This window comes from Cyrtonyx montezumae, unplaced genomic scaffold (genome assembly GCF_038088225.1).
Source record: "Cyrtonyx montezumae isolate F1298 unplaced genomic scaffold, pur_monq_1.0 scaffold_3, whole genome shotgun sequence".
Classification (NCBI taxonomy): Eukaryota; Metazoa; Chordata; class Aves; order Galliformes; family Odontophoridae; genus Cyrtonyx; species Cyrtonyx montezumae.
The window spans coordinates 30,423,317-30,445,406 of record NW_027072034.1 but is presented as its reverse complement, the minus strand read 5'-3'; the positions used below and the strand labels follow the sequence as shown (position 1 = coordinate 30,445,406).

Here is a 22,090-nt window from a genome sequence, read left to right as displayed (position 1 = left end):
CAAGGGCTCTTTGGGAGGAGTGGTGCAGCATGCAGCCCCAGGTGACCGCACCCTTCTGCTCCTGGTGGCTCAGTGGTCACCCAAGATCCCCCAGTTACCCTCTATGGCTCAGACCCTACACTATGAGGGGTTGAGGGGCTTGGGAGTCTTGGTTCAAAGAAAGAAGAGGGAATTCAGTAGGAAGGGGGTGTCTCCTTCCCTGAGGTGCTGTATCAGGCACAGCTGTGCAGGTGAAACCCCACTGAAGTAAGTGTCGGGGATGAAATCCTCAGTGATCCTGACAGCATCTGGATTTGAGCCACGATACACAAAGAACACACTCAAGATGATAATTGACAGAATTAATAAAAGAGAATCAGGTAGATATAAACACTCAAAGGAAGCAGACATATAATTTGCCTACCAAAATAATACCACTGCAAGCACCAAAGACTTACCCTAACATAAACCTTTACTTAAAATTCTCTTTAAAATAGCCAAATCCTAGCTTAGAGCATGAAATGCAACACTCAATATATTCCAAGTAATGGAATACTCACCAGCACATTGACAATTGAATAATAGTTCACTATTGGTGAAAAGATGAAAATCATTGTAGAAAATATCACTGTACCAAAGGACTTATTTGTAGTCTGCTGCATGCATCCAAATGACATATTACAGAAAGATGAACGGAGACTGTTACAGACCATTTGAAAAGCCACTTTTTCTAGACAAGGCTGTCTGCTCTCATTCCTCTTTGCATTATCAGCTGCACTGCTGGCAACTGATACTCAGGGAATTTCGGAAGAAAAGAGGAGAGCATGGTATTTCCTTGTCACCATGATAGATTTGACAGACCATTTGGACAATACACCTAGCATCCTGTCACACAAATTGAAATCTTTGGAAAGCTTTGGGAAGGTGCTCTGCTAATCCAGGCCTGAAGTATTAGATTATGACTAGATCCCTCTCTTGCTCACGAATCACTCACTTTCATCCCTTAAATGTGTTTGGAGTACTGGGAATGGTTCTGTAACAGCCCACCTGGCTTGGCAATTAAATAAATGCATTTCTCTTTGTTCCCATAGACTTGCATCTCAGGGAATGTGTTTTCTGCACTAAAGTTGGAGCTGTTTCCCCAGCTGCCAAACATTTTGAAGACAATTAATACAAAAGCTGCTGTACATGCGGTGTGCGGTCAGCAATCACGGCTCTGGGAAAGGTCCTGAGCTGCACTGAGGGGGCAGGCAGGCTTGGTGCTGCTGTCTGGAGGCGAGATGAAGAGACAGGCTGGCTACCGTGCCAAGTGGTGTGGGCACCCTGCCTAAGGGGGCTGGCACCCAACCTGCACATTAGCAAGGCCTTTGAAGTACCAAGCTGCTGACAGTGCTGTTTAAGATCGGTAAACAGGCATCCCGTTTCAGCTGTGGTTATGGAAGGATCTTTGGTGACCAGGAAAGGGGGGTTATCAGACTAGATTTGAAAGACCACAGGACTGTTTCTCCCTTTGCACATCAGCCATATTAAGTCTCGCTGATCCTTCTGACATTGCTGTACTATAAAAAGACTGAAAATACAGTCCTATCTATTGTCTTCCTTCTGTTCTAATGATCTTCCACCACATGCTGTTTCTCAGTAGTACAGCATGACGTGTTGGTCACGTACAAACTTTGGCATTCTGCACTTAAGTAATACGCTCAGTAAACTCAAAGGACTCTTCAAGTAGTATCCCAACACACTGACCCAGGCAGATGCTTCAGTAAACCCCAGGCAGATGCTTCAATAAACAAGTAAAGGCACAGTCCTCAAGTCTGATGGCCTAATCCTTCCAAAGTGTACTTCATCCTAACCCTGACATATTCTGCTCATTTTTATTTTTAGGTGGGAATAGTATGCACTCCCAACAGAGGACTATCTTTATGCCAGCTTTAAGCTTTCAAACATCATCCATCATTCTGTCACTTTGCCCATGGAAGTGATACTTCAGAGAAACAAAATGGCTCCCCATCTATTCAGAAACCTGAGGGCTCATTTTTCCTAATCCTTTTCTCATGTTGTTTATTTTTTGAGGAGACTTCAGTCATGGAAAACTTTTGGAAAGCTACCCCTTAGCCATTATTAGGAAGCACACAAAGAGTTGTGTTGAAGTATCTTACCTTCAAGTGGCTAGGTACAGCTAACTTTGTAAGTCTAAGCTCAAGTGGCTAGGTACAGCTAACTTTGTAAGTCTAAGCTCTGTTTAGGAACAAAAGAGACCTCTGAAGTGTTTCAAGAACTTGTTCTCCTACTGACTGAAAGAGAAGCATTATTTTCCCTTGGCTGTTTTGGAGAAGCACTGGATAACAAAGAGCTTGCTTGCTTGTTTGTTTCTGTGTAGGATCAGGCTTTCTGCTGTTTTCAAAGATGCTATCCAAGCTCCTACCATCAAGCTTGACAGACTATACCTGCTCAGATCTTCTACCATGATCCATGCAAAGATTGAAACCAAAGATGATTCTACCAAACATCAGTGGCTTTACAAGGAGGAAGCAGATGCTGAAGTACTGTGTTTAAGGGACTTCTTGATAAGAAGATTAATTAAAAACTGTACACTTTACTCATTTCACCTTTTTTGGTGAGCCAATATAAAATACCACTGTAATTTTTTTTGGCCTGTGGGAATAATATCCCAGAAATAATATCTCGACTTAAATTCTAGTAGCTTAAGATCTCTATAGAGCTGCTGTCTTCACTGCAAGACCTATAATTAGCCATCCATTATGGCACTGAGCAGTAATATTGAAGAAGGCCATATTCCCCCTAGAGCATTGTTTCCCAAATGTGCCAGGGAACATGTAAGGGATGTGCTGACACCCCCCCACCCCCACCTCCTGCTAGAGCCAAGCAGTGCAGGAGGTCTGAATTCCTCCCCAGGGCTCCTTGCAGAGCTCTTTTGCAGAGATACCCCATATAAATCTTGCCTTTCTCAGGTGTCTTACACTGTGAACATCAGGATTGCTGCGCCATATGTCCTAAAGCTGTAGTGGAGTGATTTGGGCTGCTTTCCCCCTTTCTCGTCTGGAATTACTGCTGCCATTCATAGCTCTGCTGGGTTATTCCCGCTCACCTTGTTGCCTTGCCCACCTGCAGGGCACAGGCCCCAATATATTTTGTCATTTTCTGTTGGGAAAATGAAGCAGCTTTACTTCTAGGAAAAATTGAAAGCTGGTAAACCAAGCACTCCTTTCTTCAGGAAGATGAAAAAACTTGTCCAGCCTTTGAAAAGAGCACAGCTGTAATGTGGAGGACAAAGACAGAGATGGCTCATCTGAGCTGCTCCAGGTCTGGCTATCACCCTGGGACAGCTAACATTTTCCTGAGTGGAGGGGCCTACGTGGTTCACTGGTCCCACTGAAGACTTCAGATGGAGTGAAACAACACATACAAAGCATATCTCAGTAAAGGTGTTTCCCATGATTTTGAGAAAGATTTTAACTTCCTTTCAAACCCATAAATAAATAACAATTTTCTCAGGTAGTACAACATAAACACATATGCTACTTCTCTAAGAAAATCCTACATTTGAATGAGAACAGATTTTCCAAAGCCTCCTCCCTTTTTATTGTCTGAAACTGTTTTCTGAATTAGAACTGAATTTACAAATGCTCTCAGTTGCTTAGAAACAGCATTGGCAAGGTTTATGTGTGAACAAATCACCGCTGAAAGGATTACAGAATCACAGAATCATAGGGGTTGGAAGGGACCTCAAGAGATCGAGTCCAACCCCCGTGCCAAAGCAGGTTCCCTACACCAGGTTGCACAGGTAGGCGCCCAGGTGGGTCTTGAATATCTCCAGAAAAGGAGATTGCCCCTTTCAGTGTGCAACCTTTACCAACAATAATGAAAACTCTCTAGTGGTAGTGGTCTGGAGGATCCTGTGGTGGCAAACATGGAGCTAATGAGGCCAGTACCGATCCTGACACACTGAGGCTGATGTAGAGATGTTCCTCATATTTGTCAGATCTCAGCCCTCATAAAAAACTCCTCCAAACTGCCAACCAACCTAAATTTATACTTAGAAAAGACATCAGATCTCCAGCATGACAGCTCAGCTCTGACTTCTAATGGTGATTGTCAAGAATGCCAACTGCTGAAAGCTCAGTGACACCAGGAGTTTGATTTGAAAACAGCTCTTGTGTTGAACCCTCTATCTTCAAGTACAATGTACTGTAAGTAAATAACATTTTTACCAAATACTTAATTGCTACAGATCAGTGCTAGCACACAAATTTACTACTTCCAGGTCCCACATAATGAGAAAATAGAACATTTCCATATAGCACTGGAAATCTGAGGTCATGGTCATGGAAGCATGCAGGAGGTGTCATTCTCTGCAAAACTTTTAAATATTCCTCATAAGCAATATTGCATGTTGATCCTAGCCAGGCTAATCCTACTGTAACACACCAACCATAGACCTCCTACAGGTATATTTTAACTTTTGTCATGACTCTTTTGTGAAGACCTGGCTAAAGAAGGAAGAAAGTTTAGACCTAAGGAAGATATCAAGGTTTTGTAAAATTACCAATGATTTTCCTCTCCATGCTGACACTAAGCTGAGGTTGTAGACAAAATTTTAATTTAGATCTCTAATCACTACAATTGTTCACTCCTGAAGAAAGCATTCTGCATTACTTGTTTGGTGCAATTTCTTTATCTAGCAGCAATAGTACACATTGAAGTAAATTTCATATTACTTGTTCAATAATGTCAGGGGCCTGATCTTGTTCCAGGTTTCTTTGGAAATGCAATGGTTATGTGCATAAGGCACAGAAATGAAACGTGCTCACTTCTTGGATATTCAATGATTTTTGAGCTAGAACACACACAAAAAATATATCTTGATCTTGTCCCTTATTAATTCTTCGAGAGTGTGTTCTCACTAGGACTTTCTTAAAAGTTTGTTGAGAACCAATAACCTGTTCACATTGGAGATATTACAGTATCCAGGTCATTTTGAAACCCTACTAGGGCATTGTAAAGTGCTTGTATTTATATTCAAGTTACGAATCTTCCATACACAGTAGCAAGCATAAAAGCAGGGGTTACTTGGAGAACTGGGAACAACCATGGCAGGCGAGAAAAAAGAAATGTACTATGTCTTAAAGGGAAAAGAAGTGTTTTGATGAACTTAGGAAACTGATCAGGAGCTTTCTGGACCTGCTAGATCACAGCTAAGAAATTCTGCTATTTAGTAAAAATGGAAGGTAGATGCAGCTGTCCATGTGCAGGTGTCATGCCGTTTGAGATGTCCTATGGCCCCCTGCCTGACCTCAAGGGTGAAGTCAGACCTGTGTCAGACCAGCCAGCTTCACATAGCCCCACACAGTCACCTTCCAGCACAACTGGAAGGGCAGCGGCCATACATGTAGGCAAATTCATACAGCTCTTCAGAAGGATCTTCTACTTCTTCTAAAATTAGGGACAGAAAGAAAAAGCAGCACTGAGAGATCTCATCCTTAAGTTTAAATAAAAGCAAGATGCCGAGTGATTTCCTCTTTTCAAGTTATGATGGATGTCAGGGAAAGAAAAGAGACACAAAACTCCGGTGGCTGGTGCCCACATCATGGTCTGTTCCTATGTGAACTGAGAGTGAAAATACTATTTTCCTGATTTAATTCATAGTTTTACAGGTTGCAAGAGAAAATAATTATATTATGTGAAAACCATTGTAAAGAGTCAAACTAGCTGTGTTTTTACCTATACACTGAGTGAGCGTATATGTGTAGAGATATGCAGTGTAATAAATAAAACGGAGGGAAGCCGCTCTCACTTTGAAGTAGACATGCATTCTGAGAGCAGGGTAAAAACCTGGAGCTTCACATAGTGGTTCTGTGGGTACATGCAGACAGGCTACAAAGACAAACCTGACACAGCCTATCTCCCTTCAGCAAATGGACCCTGCTAAGAGCCAGCATGGTGTCAAGTGCTTCCCAAACCTGCTTTGAAATTTCTGAAAACTGTCTTATCAAAACCTTTCGAAGACAATGGCTGCAGTGAAGGTGCAGTTGCCATGGGACAGAATGCTGGCTAAAGAGTAAAACTGTCACTGAACAGGCTGACTGACCTCTGCCCTGAGTACCGGGGTACAGACTGAAATCTTCAGGTGGCTACACGTTCTACCATTTCATCATGAAGTGAAAGTACAGCATGTTCTTACTGTTCCTCCCTCCCTTCTTAATAATTAGAAATTAATGCTCTTGACACCACCTTAAACCATACTGTGTGGAAACTACTTGTAGCATAGATAAGCATTTTAGCTCGCTGCTAAATGCACTTGGTGCTGTACAGTACACAAACAAAATCTGCCTCTTCCTCAAAGATCTTACAGTCTGGGAGATAAAAACATGAAAGCACTCGAGAAGATGAACAACCTGGGGACTGTAGGAGGGGCTCAAAGAAGTTATAACATGAAAAACCCACATCTCCTGGAAGTCACTTAAAGCACCTGTACATTGCTGGAAGTATGTATTTCTGGGGTACAACAGGTTTGCAACTAAGAAAAAAACAGCAAAGCTGTTGACATTTGTTTGTGCCCAGTTTTCTAGTGCTCAGGTAACACACTGCTGATAATTCCCCTGACACCACTAGGCTCTCCTCTCATGCCAGCCTGCTACAGACTGACTTTTCTCCCCATAACCAACTTGGTGATATATGACCTTGAGAAGGGCTCAATGGAGAGCTGCAGAGAGCAGATGTCTCTTGTATGTGACAGATGCCTTTTAATTTAAGTACGTGGAATCAACAGACTGATTTTTGCTTTCATATACTTAGGAAAATTATGAGTCACTAAGTAAACAGAACGAAGTATGATGTAATTGGCATGTGAAGTTTTCCATGGTCCATCTCCCTCCAGCCCCTGAGCAGGTTACATGCAGGGACCACAGCCCCAGCAGCACCAGACCACTCTCTCCCCATGCTGGCACAGCAGAGCATTATTCAAAGCTACTCTGTACCCCGTGCCCATTTTTGCCTCTAAGTTCCTGGAAGTCAAGTTTGTTGTTACTGGAGGCACAGGGACTCAGCATCAGGCAGCAGAGACATCCCCAGGTCATAATTCCTTCTTTGTATGTCATCTCTCAGACGATGACACATCCCACAAAGAAGGGATGAATTCCTCTTCCCTTCTTGCCATGCTCTAGGTCATATCAGAGGAGGCCCTGTTTTGGGATTACAACAGGGTATCTTGTTCCTCAAACAATGTCTGAGATCAGATGTACCCTAGATCATACAGATGACATGGATGATTTTGCCTTATCAGTGCCAGAACAGTTCTAATATTAACAGGAATAACATAAAGTGTGCAGTTGTTCTGTGTATCCCAGTGACACTCTTAGAGACAAGCATGTTTTGATTTCAGGCCAGTAAAAACCAGGCATCCCTTTTGCTGGAGGAGCTGAAAGACTTCTGGAGCAGCAGGCAGCTAATGCCAAGGTAAAACTGTGCACATTACTCATCATACGTCTTTGAGTGATACATTCCAGAAGTGTTCCTTATTTAATCATGTAAAGATAAATAAGCTACTCCTTAATGCAAACTAATTATTTTTTAAGCAGCATAGCTCAAAGATAATCTATGCTACAGAATTCCTAGTGGCAAAGACATCCAGGATTTTTTACATGTAAAATCATGAAGCTTGCTGTGATGCTTTTGAAGTTTTAATATGACATGCGTTTGCCTGAAAACTTCTACACAAGCAACAAGCACTCTTGTTCAGGTTCAGTCCTTCAAGGCTCAAGTTTTGCATTTAACTTCACAGTTTCGATCCCTGCAAACTTGAATTGTCTGGTAGCAAATCTGTGAACAATGTGTTTATCTCTCAGTGCAGTAAGACAAGCCAGTGTTTTTAGTATCGATTATTTTCCTCACCAAAAAACTATTCTCACAGCTATAGCAGTAGAGTCCTGTGCAGCGTCTCAACAAAGGCTCTCAGAAGGGAAAAAAAGTCACAATGCTGCCTTCTTTACTTCTCTAATCACTGCAGATGTTGTGTAGTCACACCTATGAAAAGCTACATACTGTGTCTCTGTTACATTTTTGATCTTCATTAATTATAGCTCAGAAAAACGTACAAAAAGCAGCCTGCCTCTTTAATACAAATAAGATTAATTGCACGTCTGTTCAGAAAATAAACCACCAGTAGTTAAACAAAAAAATGTTTGTCTTTAAGCAGCTCTTGGATGAAGGTTTTTTAAACTGTTACAGGAAGTGAGGAGGCTGCCAAATCAGCATGCCCGTGAGCCTCACTCTCATTATCAGCCTAAACGAACGCACACACCCCGACACTTTCATCCTCTTCCAGGCCCAAGAAAAAGCAAAAGGAGGCAGAAAGAAAAAAAAATCAACAAAAAACAACCACCACACAACCACCCCTCCGCACAAAGAGGTGTCTCTGAAGTCTGGAATGCACCCTGGCTGTTTGAAGAGGAGATTTATACCTGACACCCTCCTTGAAGCTCATTGTTGAGACTCGCCTGCGTTCAAATCAACCGCAGACTGGCTGCTGCAGGTACTCCGTCTTACACCGACCACATAATCTGAGAGAAATGCACCAGGAACTGCTCACACTCTGAGCTAGGAAATAAACGAGAAGAGAGCTGAGCTCTAATGCGGGCAGTGGGAGGACGGAGAAGCAGATGGGCAGGGGCTGTGCACGAGGAGGTGGCAGCACCACAAGGGCTGGGCTGCCTCCAGGGCACTTGTGCTTCAGCAAAGCCTGGGTAACATACGATGCCCAAGGGAAGCCATGGCCAGCCAGATGCAGAGGCTAGAAGCAAATAGACTTGGTGTCCTCCTTTTTTTTTTTTTTAGATTTGCTATGTGATCTTAGCAGTGATCACCTGATAAAAACTCAAGGTTAGGATTCCATCCATGGTGCAGAACCAGTCATAGTGTATTTCCCAGGGTGAAAAGTTACCGTGCCACTTGGAATAAAGCTATTAATTTATGATACTTGAAAATGTTTGTGAGTTTTCCTAAAGTAGCACCTAAGGAGACATGAAGGTAGAAAAAATATAGTATATATGAAATACCTTAATGGTTGTTATAACTAATAGATGGTTAATATAGAACATGTGTGAAACAAGTATGAAAATCTTGTCCTTCTGCATCAGTTCACAATGCCTATCTCCGATCCTAGGACCAGATTTCACCTAGCAGACAGCTCTAGATTTGGTTTTCTGAGTCTGTGTTTTCCAGTGGTTCAGAGCTAGGCTTCTTCCAAAATTTCCAGGCTCATGGGGATGTTTGGGATGTTGAGATCTGGGAAAAAGGAGCTGGTTCAATCCATTCCAGTTACAGAATGCTTTCTATATTTAGGATTTTAAATTATGGTTTATTAAGGATGCAAATTATGAACATTCCTAGGACTTCAGGTACTTGCATGCCCCAGCTAGCACATAACCATCATGCCATTACAGATCTGAATAAAGCAGGTTAAATTTGCAGCAGATTTAAAATAGGGCAAAAGGGAGGGTGGGAAGAGAGATTGCATATGCTAAACATCTAGCCACTAGGATGGGAGGAGAAACATCTACTGAACTGAACTGACACAACTGCTTGTGAAGCTACAGTATCAATCTCACCTTGGCCACAGGTATGCCCTTCTATTTTTGCAGTTGAAAGACTGACTATCTGTACATTTTTCTTCTTCCTTTTTTTTTTTCTTTTTTCCTTCGGAGATATTATCTAGTACCAGCAGGAGGAGGCTCTCAAAGAAATCAGTTTCATCAACCTGTGACCAATGTGTTGAAAAATGGATCGTGCCTCTGTGGCAGCAATCATGGCAACGCACTGTGGACACTTAGCCTGGAGCCTCCATAATTTCTGACACGGAGCATCTGAGGAAATAGCATTCAGTATTTCATTCTGACATTTCAGCTCTTGACAGCAAGCTGGAGAATGCTGCTTGAACCCAAAGTCAAATGCAATGAAAGCAGTACAGCTTTATAAAAAAAAAAGAAGTGTAAGCAAAGCAGGTTTAGCTTGCTCTATCTCACAGGCAGCCACAACAGAGGGAAACAGAAATACGTGGCTCTAGGCAGTCACTCCATTGCTGCACACTTGTTAAAAATAGCTTACCTGCAATTTTCAAGAAACACTAGCAGGGCCTCGCAGTCTAATGAGGGCATCAGCCATCAATTAGGCAGCCAACACCCTGGATTCCCCAGCACATCCTACCCCGGCTCTCAAAGAGATGTCACCTTTCTCCTCTTCCTCCAGAAGTTCTCTAGTTTTGTTTCCACTCAGTCCTTTGCCTGGTATTAATCTAGCTCCTCTCCAACTTTTCTCCAACTGTCACGCCAGCGACTCCTCTTTATTTCTTTGCCATCTCTCTTGCCACCTACCCTTGTTCTGCTCCAGCTGCTGGACTTGCTGTGTAGTGAGGCGGAACAGCCTGTTAGTGGAGAGCAGAAAGTCTGCCTGAATCCAATGCTTCTGCAACCACTACACACGTCTGCTGATCTTCAAAAAGCCCAGAGCCTTCCCTTCAATGTGCTGCAATCAATGTCCTCTGCTCTGCCTGCTCCCCTGGAGCGGAGCATTTCAAGACAGGCTTTCAGCTCCTCCATAAACCCAAAGTGGCAAAGACACACTATGCCTATGCTGCTTCTGCATCAAAATAATCCCAGCTGGAGCGTAACCTCATCCAACTCACTCTCACCTGTCAAGGGCCCAACGCTGCATCATCAGCCTCTGTCCCCAAAGGGGTGGATATTGCTGAGATCATTTTTTTAAGTGAAATGTAAGAACTCATGTTTTTGACCTGTGAGGACTGTGCCACCAGCCACTCTCCAGCACATGGGCTCTTTTCCAAGAGCTAAGGACATACTGCCTGGTCTAGTAGGTCCCTTGGAATCATGCTGGTCAGGGGCAGCTCTCAGAAGAGAGCTGTTTTCCACCCTGTATGTGGTGGAAAAATCACGCACGTACCTTTAGCTGTGCATTCTGTAGCAAAACCATAGAACAGGAAGTTATTTCATCCAGTGACTATTTTCTTGAAGTAAATAAAGGGTTATGAAAGCAGCATTTCTGGAAGATAGACCTATCAACTGCACAACATTTCTTTTACAGCCTGTCTAAGATGTCACACTGTGCAAAGACCTGGGGGCATGTTTTAGTGATATGCTTTATACAAAGTGAAAAGCAAAAGCTAATTCTTCTCAAAAAAAGGATGCAAGTAGGAAACTAGTTTAAAGGACAGAGCTTTTGAGGGATAGCAAGTGCTTGTATTTAACTGAGCTCAGGTTGCTTTCAGATTCAGTTTCTGGCCATCTTGGCTCTGACTTCTAAGACATACACACAAACTCATGTATGTTCCTAAGTGCCAAATGTGTATACTGCATCTCAGCTTCGACAACAAGTGACAGTTAATTAAAACCATGCACCACACACAGCTTATCCTTTCATGATAAACGATGGCATTGACAAATGCATCATTTTTACATTATGCTTAATTACATCAAAGCTAGACCCACCAGAGTGCAAAGGAAAGGGTAGCATTTTTGTTTGTTACTAATGAGCTCTGTTGGCTACCCTTCTACACCACTGACGTATAATGGAAAGTGACCAAAACTGCATACATTACTTGTCAGTTAAAACCATTTCATTTTTGTTATCGTGTTATGACGTACCGGGTATACAGATCATAAAAAATAAAGCCGTACTATCACCCTGTTTCTTGGCAGCTCATGGTGCTGTGAGTTTAAGGCTTTAAAGAAACAATGACTGAGTTTCCATGTTGATCCATTCTGCTCATTTTCTTTGCTCACTGTTACGCATACAAAGCTCCTCGCCTGAATCCCTCAGGTCCTGTTTATTTCCTGCACATCTATTCCTGTTGTAGGAAGAAGCAAGAGCTGGATACAGAACTGCAAAATGGCTCTCCATAACTTATGTGCCTAATAAAACAAAATTCTCCTGAAGGGACTAACATCAGTCTTCAAAACACAAAGACCAGATTTTGCTGCCCCCATTCAGAGAGCTGCATCAACAGCTGAAATCAGTGGGCCTGCACAGTTAACAAAGTCTCACAAATAAAAACCAGCCTACAATTAAAGTGGTTTTTTGAAGTTTACCTTGAGTGTTCAGAAATATTATGATTCACAGAGACTATCTTTATTTCAAAGCCCAACAAAAGCCTGTAAATGAAAACCTAAGACTACCACATTCATGCCACCTATTACTCTTTTCCTGCAGTTTGCTCCTACAACACCTTGGTCCTAAATTTCTGCTACACTCTCTATTTGCTCTTTGAAGAACTGTTCTTGAGTAGATTAAAAAGCACTGTGATTTGATAAGAACTAAAGACTTGCATATGGGATATGGTTAGCACATTTCAGAAGAGTATATGGTTTCCATATATCAATTTATTATTGCAGCAGTAAGACACACTTTGAGTAACATGGGACAGCATCAAATACTCACTCTGTTTAATTTGGAACAGGGAGCTCCTGTCTCTCAAGAGAGTGCCAAAACCATGGGGTTATTGGTATTTGTTAGATGGATTTCTTTTTTTTTTTTTTTTTTACATCTGAGCGTATTTTCCCCAGCTCTAACTGGTTCCCAAAACAGAGTTTGTGCAGCTGGAGAGTCATTTTTCTCCTCCCTCCCTCACCTGAGTCCCTCAGCCCTTCTCCCTTGCAGTCCTGCACCACCTCCCCCCCCTGCCCCCCACAAGAGGGTTCAGAATCCTTGGAGGTTTCATGTTGCAAGTGGCCATACTTGGCTACTGGTGAGCCTGTGAGACTCTGAAAACTGCAGGTGGCAGAAAGGTCTTTGCAAATGTCACAATGGGGACAGCTTCAGCCACAGCTGGCAGTCAGTCACAAGACACCGATTCATTCAAAACTAACCTCCAACCATGCCAGTGCCCCTGGAGCTTCTTGCCTTGTAACCCTCCCCAGTTTAAAATATTCTGGGATCATCTTGAACATGTTTTCCTTAAGAAATTTCTCTGCTTCACCAGAGATCAAAGCCAGGTCCAGATTTGTGACAGGAGCAGTGTATGATGGACTTGAGTTCTCAGCTGTGGAGGCCACGTTTAGTGGCAGCATCCTTATCTCTGCCACAGCCTGAGAAGAGCCTCAAAATGGAGACCTCAAAAGTCAGCAGATGTGCCTTGGTCATGGCACCAGCCATGATATCCAAAGACACCAAGGGCCTGGCCAGCCTCAGCCCTTCTGGGATTCTAAGAACTGGTTGGGTAATCAGCTTTGCTCCCCCTGAAGTCTTTCTCATGGATTCCCTCCTTCAGACCACTTCTTTTCCGTAAAATACAGTACTATCATTATCTCTTCACACAGAAGAGCTCCGTTGTGGTTACACAACAGAAGGCAGAGGAAAACATCCTCCTGTGTTTGAATTTCAGTTTGAAACCTTTCCCCCTTGGTAGCTGGGGAGCCCTGAGTCCCCACTAGGCAGCCTGGCTGCAGGCTGCCCCCTGCCAGGGTTCTCCAGCCCCTCTCTGTTGAAGCCTTCCTGGTTGTCATCAGGCAGTTCTCTTTCTCACTCAGACAGATGACTCCTAAACCCGCCAACCAGGGTACCACCTGGGATAGGGTTTGGAACTGGGTCACCAACTGGACTCCGGTTCTTACTCTAGTGAAAATTAAAATGTTTTAGGTTGAGTGATCCCCACAGCCCAATGCACCCTGGCAAGTACTCTAACCACTAGGCAACAGCACTATTTTTTCTCTCCAAAGAGTCATAGATACCTACAGAGATGGAAGGACACCTGTTTCAGAAAACACAAGAATCAGTATAAGGATCACTACGGGGAGCACTCCAGGGAGTACTAGAAACAGCAGAAGTTTCTCCAGGCAGAGGAGGACATCAAGGCCACATCTCCCACATCTCAGCTGCACATGGGCTAAAAATAAAAGCTCATCCACTGCCAGCGGCAGGACTCACACATAATGTGCAGATCCATTTCTCCAACACAGCCTAGGCCGAGTAAAGCATGTCCAGAAACACACGTTCAGGCATGCAAGGAACTCAGTGGATCTCAGCATGGGTGTTATGGAATGTAGGCACCTCTCTGGGGTGAAGGGGCAGATGTGCAAGGTTTCTTAGGATCTAAATTTTAGACTTCCACTTGTGAGGAGAGAAGTCTGAGGCACCCGAGTTCCTCTGTGGGATTAAGTCCATGAAGATGACCTACAAGAAAGTTTCTGCTTCTCACCCCAGCGTGCTCCCAAATCAAAGATTCTGAGTGTCTGTTTGTTATTCTACAGACTTCTCACACACCCATCTCTAATTGCTCTTCTGTGATTAAGGAAAAGCGTTTCATCTGTATATATGAAAAAGGGTGAAAACTCAAGATGAAAAACATTGTGAAGTTCAGACAACTGTTTGTGAACTTTCATCTGTTTGGCAAAAATGGACATGCCTATGCAGCTAAGCAGAGGTCTGAGTGCAACACTTGTTAAATTAATCCAGCTAGCATCAGTAACGATAGGGAAAATACTACAGATAGCAGCTTTGCTTTTGTATGTATTTTTGGACTTCATTCATTCGATTTAATTAATGTGGCTTTTGCAGCTATTTTACCTTTTCTTCAATTTTTTGTCCAGTTCAGACAAGGACTCAGGCAACAGCAAAGGAAAGCACAACAACAGTAGTCTGCTAAAATAAATGGCAAAAACAACCATGACATCAAGACTGAGGAAGCTTCTGAAGTCTTTGCATTCAAGTGTTTCAACCGAAATTGTTTCTAAAAGGAAGAACAGAAATTTCTGAAGGAATAAAACAACTCCAAACACCATACTTCCCATTCATTTTCTTTGCTTCTGTTTTTGAATTCCAGAACAAAAAGCCATGCACACTTAAAAGAAAAAAAACCTGCTTTCTTGATGTGGTAAGTACATACATCATTCTACCATTGGGTTTGGTGTTTTTATTTTTATTTTTTTTTGTCACTTTTTTTTTCCTAAGGAAGAAGTTTGCCACTTTTTATACACATCCCTGAAATTCTTCAGGGATGCTTGTATAATTAGGAAGATCTTAGTGAATTAATAAGCCAGAGTACTTTGTAAAGGTATTAAAATAATGTAAGTGAGAGTCACACCCAGGCTATGGTGTGTGTGAGCGATGTATGGAATTGAGCAAGGCTCTAACATTGCTGAAAGCAAGGGTTCCCTTCCAGAGCAGGCAGTAGCTTTACCAGGTGTAAGCCCGTCATTTCTCAGTCCCAGCCTTGTACAGTGATGCTGTACAAAACCTTTTTAGCCACTACAAACCACAACAAGTTCAAAATCTGAGTCACGTCTGAGCTTTGGCTGTCTCACTGTTACCAGCTTAGTCACTGCCAGCAGCCCTACATGCAACTGCTGATCCTGTGGCACCCTCAGCACAACTCCCTCCTATGGGAAAGCCCTGGTTAGTCAGCCTCTCAGAAAGGTAGGGTATTGTGATATTTCTCTTACCATTGAGCCGCTTTGCTCTTCCTGCATTCCCATCTTAATCACTGTGCGAGCTGTTGGCCTTCCACGCTTTCTTTGTGTCTATGTAAATTCAGTGTTTGATGCTGCAGAGGTGGAGACGATTTCTGTGTTAAGGGGCAGGTGTGAGTGAAGGGATCAACCCAACAGCCAAACTATTTGAAAAAGAAACCTTTAATGTCTCATCATCTCATCACTTGAAAAAAAAAAGCCTTCACAACTTGCCTTGAAAACTGGAAAAACAGGGTGTCTGGCTATAATTTAAGACATTAATAACAAGACGATATTGCCGTTCCCTGACATATTTTGACTTTAGCACAGCAAAATGCTATCTTAAAAACTGAGGCTGGTAATTAATACGTGAAATACTGTCAGTGACAGAGACACTACGGAACGGCTGGTCTGTTTCTCATTCACTTCAAATTTCAACATTTTCATTCACAATCAAAATTTCACATTTTGAGAAGGGAGCCCAGGCTAAATTGTAGAGCGCATCTGAAGAAAGTTTTCTTTTGCTTTGTTGAACAGACATACTGACAAGTACTTTGGCCTGACTAGAAATTGGAGAACACTTACAGTACTGTACTGTTGCAACTTTACAGACTGACCACAGGCTTCAGAATTATTCAGCTGCTACCACAAACACCCGTGAAACTGAACCCTGAAGACTGACACCCCAATTAGTAACAAGTTTAAGCAAGAAGTATTTTTCACCTGCAGCCTGTTCTCTACGAAGCAAGAACACACTGCACCATGAGGGCACACAGGGCAATATGAATTGTCTGAATCACTGCAGTCTTATTTCCCTGTTCCATGTCTGAATTAACACAACCTTATTTCCCTTTTCCAGAAAAGACTTTTAAGCACGGAGTTAAAGTTTAAGACAGCTAGCATCTCACTTGCCCTCTGTGAGACTATTTGCCTGTTTGAAGTTATGTGTACTTACAAGTTTGTCTGTATAAGCCAGGATATATAGTAAGCAGTAAGATGAAGCCCCTGCATGCGTATCTTTACATCTATCATAGTGATCCACGTAGAAACCAGAAGTCAAAATTTATGTAAAATTTCCTATTGGACTTCTTTCTGCTTAAATAATCGACTGTTGAGGCTCCTTCCTCACCCAGAACTTTTTACGATACTAGTAGATAGATGGGCAAATGCAGGCATCCTGCTCCTTACGCCTTCAAAGCTATCATGTACAGATAACAGTGTTTTCTTTTAATCTTTTTTTCATTACTGAATATTATGCTTACAACAATCCTGCTTTGCTACAGATGGTTTCCTGTTGTTTCTGCCAAATGTGAAATAGCAATAAAACTTGAAAAGGTTTTGATGCTGTCACTGCATGAAAAATTGCATCTACAAGAGTAAATTAAATACGAGCCATAGCCTTTAATTGCTTTAATCTTACTTGGTAAGTGAACTTTTTTACCCCCACCTCCAACTCAAAGCTTCCGATAACATGACCTGAGGGGAAAAATATAGCTATGTATTTTAGTCAGGTAGAAAGCCTTCATTAACAAAAGCAAAAAAGAGGAAGGGGAAGTTGATAATTCTCATGTCCAGACCAACCAAACAGCCACCAACTCCAACTAACAAGAGCAGTGCCTTTGGCTCTGCATCATAAAATATGTAAAGTCATTTCTGTTAGGAGACAGTAGAGTTCCTGTTTTCAGCGCTATAATAAGGAGATCTATCATCTTAGCAGACAAATTACTAGAAAATGGCTTACATACTCCCAAGGGAACAGAGCCTTTGCTCCTTGCGTGGGCAAATCTCAGTGAACTCAGTGACAGCTTTACTTGAATGCAAAAAAAACTGAATTTTACACATAACTTGTGTAATGAGGAAAACTGTTAATGTTCCCTATAGCATAGATTCAGTGTTGTATTGGGGAAGGAGTACAGCAAAGTGTTTTACCAGCAAAGGTACGAGACTGACCTTATAACAACAAATGAGAGAGCTGCATGGGTGCTCTCAAATTTCTGCCAATATTTGACTTGCACCTCATCAGGACAGTAATTTTCTAGAAAACAACAGTGAGCATGTAACCACATACTTTTACCAACAAGGTAAGGCTGTCTTCACTGCCATGGATCTGTCTATACAAGCACTGAGGGTAGAGGCAAAAAGAGTAAATACTAGAAACTACTGTCATTTTGAGTGCATTTGTCTGCTGCTGTGCATACAAGGCCTGCTTTCTCAGGGCTATACAGCACAAGAGCTCTGTGTTACATTGGAGATTTGGCAAGCACCCATTTCTGCTTGAAGAAAGCAGCTAACTGTTGTCTCACCTGACCGAGACATCAGCTTCACAGCTGCACAGCTCTTTCCTTTTCCTTACTGGAGATGGATATGATTCTCATTCACTGCAAGAAGCATTTGCTCACAGTGGAAGGAGAAGCTGGCTGGACTGCTGTTTCCTTTAACTTGTGCTTACTTTCCCTGGTCTGCAGGCTGGGATTGAAAAGCTGAGGCAGAGGTGACACCGTGGGCACAAGCAAGTGGAAAATGTGTGCAAGCATCAAGCTGCAGCCACGTGGATGTGCCTCACCCACATGCTGTGTCCCTGGGGCATCTCTTCAGGGTGCCCCTGACATTTCCCCATACCGAGATCCTGCACCAGAGATAGTGCTCAGGGGTTCAGTTTGACTTCCACCTAAGCTAAATTAGCAGCTTTGTACAAGATTTGAGAACCCCACAGCTATGGACAAATCCCAGTACTTTGTCCCAGCTATGGTCACCATGAAGCTTTGGGGCAGGCAGAGTGCAGGGCTGCTTGGGCGTGTAAGGCCAACATGCCAGGCCTGCTGCCTTTCCTTGAGGGATAGCTCCTGTTTCTGCTCTTTGTTAAACCAGACACATTCTCCCTGGGCCAAGGAACCATCCATGGGCAAGAACATGCTCTCTCTTTTGCAGCATAGCCTATGTAAATCTGGACATTGGGTGACCACCAGATACTGTCACGCAGGCCCATTTGAAGGCCTGCTGACAGTGTTGGGGAGTCTCCTGTTGGCTTTGCTGGGAAGCGGATCAAGCCCCTCCACGTTTCTTTCTTCCTTTCTTAACAATTTTGCCATTTGGTCATCAGCTGAATTATTTGCACCTTGCACGTTCAGTTAAATACCACGAAATGCTAGTGCAGGACTTTTCTCATAACCGGTTAGAAACCATGATAGAAAACACAACCCTGCCACATCAGAAATGTTCTCCATATACCACACTGGATTTGCATCTAGCCAGTGCCATCTGTTATCTGTTTTGGGCTGCTTGTGAGAACTAGTAATTTCTGAAAATTTAGAGACAGGAAAGAACAATGTTTTTTTCCTTTGTATTTTATGTCCCAAAGAAACCAACTGTATCTACGTATGCACACAAAAATACACCCCTTCAATTGGCAATACTCTAGCACATGCTTCTTCTATATGGAAAATTTAAAGAGACAAGGCCCATTAAGGGGGAATACTTGAATGTAATGAAACAAATATGCGCCCCACAGTGCTTGGATACTCAGTTCTGCTTTTGTCTCCCTTGGAGGGTGCTGACACTCAGACTCGGTGACGGATTAACCAGTGACAGCTGAGATAGTTCCTGCCCTCAGCTGCGTGCTCTGCCCCTTGCTTGGAAATTACTGCCCTCCCACTGCCAGCACAACTGAATGCTTTGTGGATTTCAGACTGCCAGACTTCACGTGAATCTTCTCTCACGACAATTTGCCAGCCTGTAAACTCCTGTGGTTTGCAAGCAAAGCACTGAGCTGTGCCGACCGCACAGGTGGAAAAGGCTGAGAAAGCAAGGGTGGCCCAAGCCCGGCAGCAGCAGCAGCCCATGCAGTGCTCCCATCTATTTCTGGAAATACAAAAGTGTTGATCTCGGGGGACCCATTGTCACCGACTACCCCCTGAGCAAAGAAATGGCAAAATCTCAAGTGACAAAGAGAGAACACATCTTCAGCCTTTTCTCGGGGCTTTTGGTTTTTTTGGTTGATTGATTTATATTTTTTCTTTCGCAACTGTGCTTCAGGGACAGTATGAAAATATGCTCAGCACTGACTAAACTCTCCTCCTTTGAGGTCCATATTTTTATTTTTCTAAGAAAAGAATTTCTACTTTTGCATGGAAATTTCAAACTCCTCCTGGTTATAGATGCTAAATTACAGTCCCATGTTTGAGGATGCTGTCTGTTTCACAGTTCTCAACTACAGTAGGCTATGAACCAGCATCAGGTAATGTAACAGAGTCTGCCATTTTAGCCTTTCACCTAACACGTTCCTCATATTTCTGCTGTTTTTCTCTTCCAAGATGTGTGATCTGTTTGCACAGGGTCTTTCTCCTTTTCAGTGACAGAAGCCAATTTCTGTAAAATCTCAACTTATCAGCTATTAATATGCAGACATTCCTCCTTCCTCAGTCCTCCTCTCAAGCAGCAGAGTGTGTACACACTCAAGAGAAAAATGGGTCATGTCATAGAAATGCATCCTGGACTAGATAACTGTAAAATTGAATCCTGAACTATTAAAAGGGTTCTTGCTTAAGATTAAAAGAAGAATCCTGATAGTCAATCTGCAAATAATTGTATGCTGCTTAACTGGCACTTTGGTAGTTTTCTTATGTGATATATCTGAAGGAAAAGATGGATGTTCTGTCAGAATTAGAAGTTCTCTCAGTACCTTGGCCATATGTTTTTGCTTTGGTCCCCAGACTGTTACACTGCTGAACAGAGGGTAGAGACTGATGTAAAAGCACTTTGTATACAACACAACCTCTAGAGGAGGTGGGGAAAAAAAAGCGAATCTTTCCAAGGTCCCTTAGTACCAAAGGTCTGGCTTGGACTTGGAATCAGACAAATTTCACAGCATCATGTCCTGGCTGTAAAGCTTAATTAACCAGAGGCTCATTAACATGATCTACAGGGGACGTACATCCATCAGAATTTCCACAGCAGAAACAAAGACAGTGAGAAGCTGAAGCTTGTGTATCTTTATACACAGGTTTCAGCAGGGAAGAACATATTTTACTGAAGATCAGTTGGGAAGGGTTGGACGCTGTAGGTTTGCAAAAAGGCTCATTGTGGCCTTCAAGATCAAAAGTATCTCAGATCTACCATTATTTCAGGATGCTGTAAGTGTAGTCAAGCTAAGCATTTTTGCTTTTCCTCCCCGTATCTCCAGTGGCCATGGACCATACCCAACTAACATTACCAAAACACAGTTTACACCACATGTGTTTATTATCAGAGCAGCTGTTGAAGCCCCTGTACGGTTGGGCCATGGAAAACCTCCTAACTCTGTGAGCACAGCAATTTGACAAGGGCCAGCTCAGATACCACCAAACGAAGTAGGGCAAGGAACAAGAGCAACATCAACCCTCTGAGAAAGCCTTTCCACCATAAAACTGACACAACTCTGGCAGGCACTTCTGCTGTGTAAATCCTTACCAGCCCCAAAAGGAAATGAGCAATATTTATGGCATTGAATCCAAAAAAGCTCAGTTTTGCAGAACTGAGACTGAAAATGAATAAATGCCAAAAACTCTATGAAATCCACCAAGGACTTTGCTATTGATTTTGAAGTGCAGATGGACATTAGGGCAGTGTGGTAATGTTGGTACACTCATGGTGGATGATTCAGACTAAGCATTGTAGATTAACTTCATAGAGTACTACTTCAGACAGCTGAAAACCACCATTCAAAAGCATCAGATCTGGAGGATGTGGCCCTGACTGTCTCCACAGAGACTTGAAAATCCACTGGCAAAGCTTTAACTTCTCAAAAAGACAATAGCAGATCATGCTTTAAAATAGCCTTTGTTTATCTTTTATTCTTACGTTTCTAATGAGCTCTTTACGAATTTGAAAATAACTTCCTCTCCACTGTTGTTCTGATTTCCACGGTGGGAAGAAACAGAAAGATCTGAGCTACATCAAGTCAGAAGAAATGAACGCAACATTAGCACAGCTCAGGAAGCAGCGTTTGATCACTGAACATTGCCACAGAGCCAGCAGGAGCTGGGCACACCAGCCTTGCAGGAGCTCTGCCATTGATTGCATGGGCCCAGAAACTCAAGTTTGTTGGTTTGTTTTTTTTATAGAATTGGATGAGTTATAAATCAAATAAAAGAACGACAAGTTATTTGGCTTCCAAATATTATTTCGATGTTCTAGTTTTCTGCTGTGTGAACACAGGTTCTTAGCTTTCTGGGAAAAGTATGGACAAGAACTTCGCCCACACAGTGACCACGAAGGCAGAACTATAATATCTACAGAGGAGTATGTCATATATATTGTATGTATTCCAAAGGGATAAGTCTCTGTAAAGGATTAAACAGCAGTTAAAAAAGGATTTATCACCTTGGAATACATATGATGTCTCTGATTTTGCAAATAGCTTCCTGTCTGAACTCACAGAATGGCCAGAACATTTTTGTGTTTTAGGAAGGAAGCGCTCTTCTCGCCAACAGCTGCTGCTCCAGGAGGTGAAAAGAAGCACCTGTTATCTTCTGAAGGCATCACAAAAAAGAAAAGAAAATACTGGGCCTTGAGGGTCAGGAGAACTCCAGAAGGCAGCAAAGACCTGGTTTGGAGAACAACCCTGAGGAACAAAATATATATGCCCTTAAACAGATCTACCC

At 42.6% G+C, this 22,090-nt stretch overlaps 1 protein-coding gene across 1 annotated transcript in view; it reads right to left on the bottom strand.

The window, feature by feature from the left end:
• The window catches only part of EDAR (ectodysplasin A receptor), a 60,366-nt gene extending 44,878 nt beyond the window's left edge, over positions 1-15,488 (bottom strand). Inside the window, exon 1 of the mRNA XM_065741072.1 lies at positions 15,447-15,488. Within this exon, the coding sequence (XP_065597144.1) occupies positions 15,447-15,479 (33 nt within the window). The 5' untranslated portion in view covers positions 15,480-15,488. The remainder of the gene's footprint in view (positions 1-15,446) is intronic.
• Between the last annotated feature and the right edge of the window lie 6,602 nt (positions 15,489-22,090).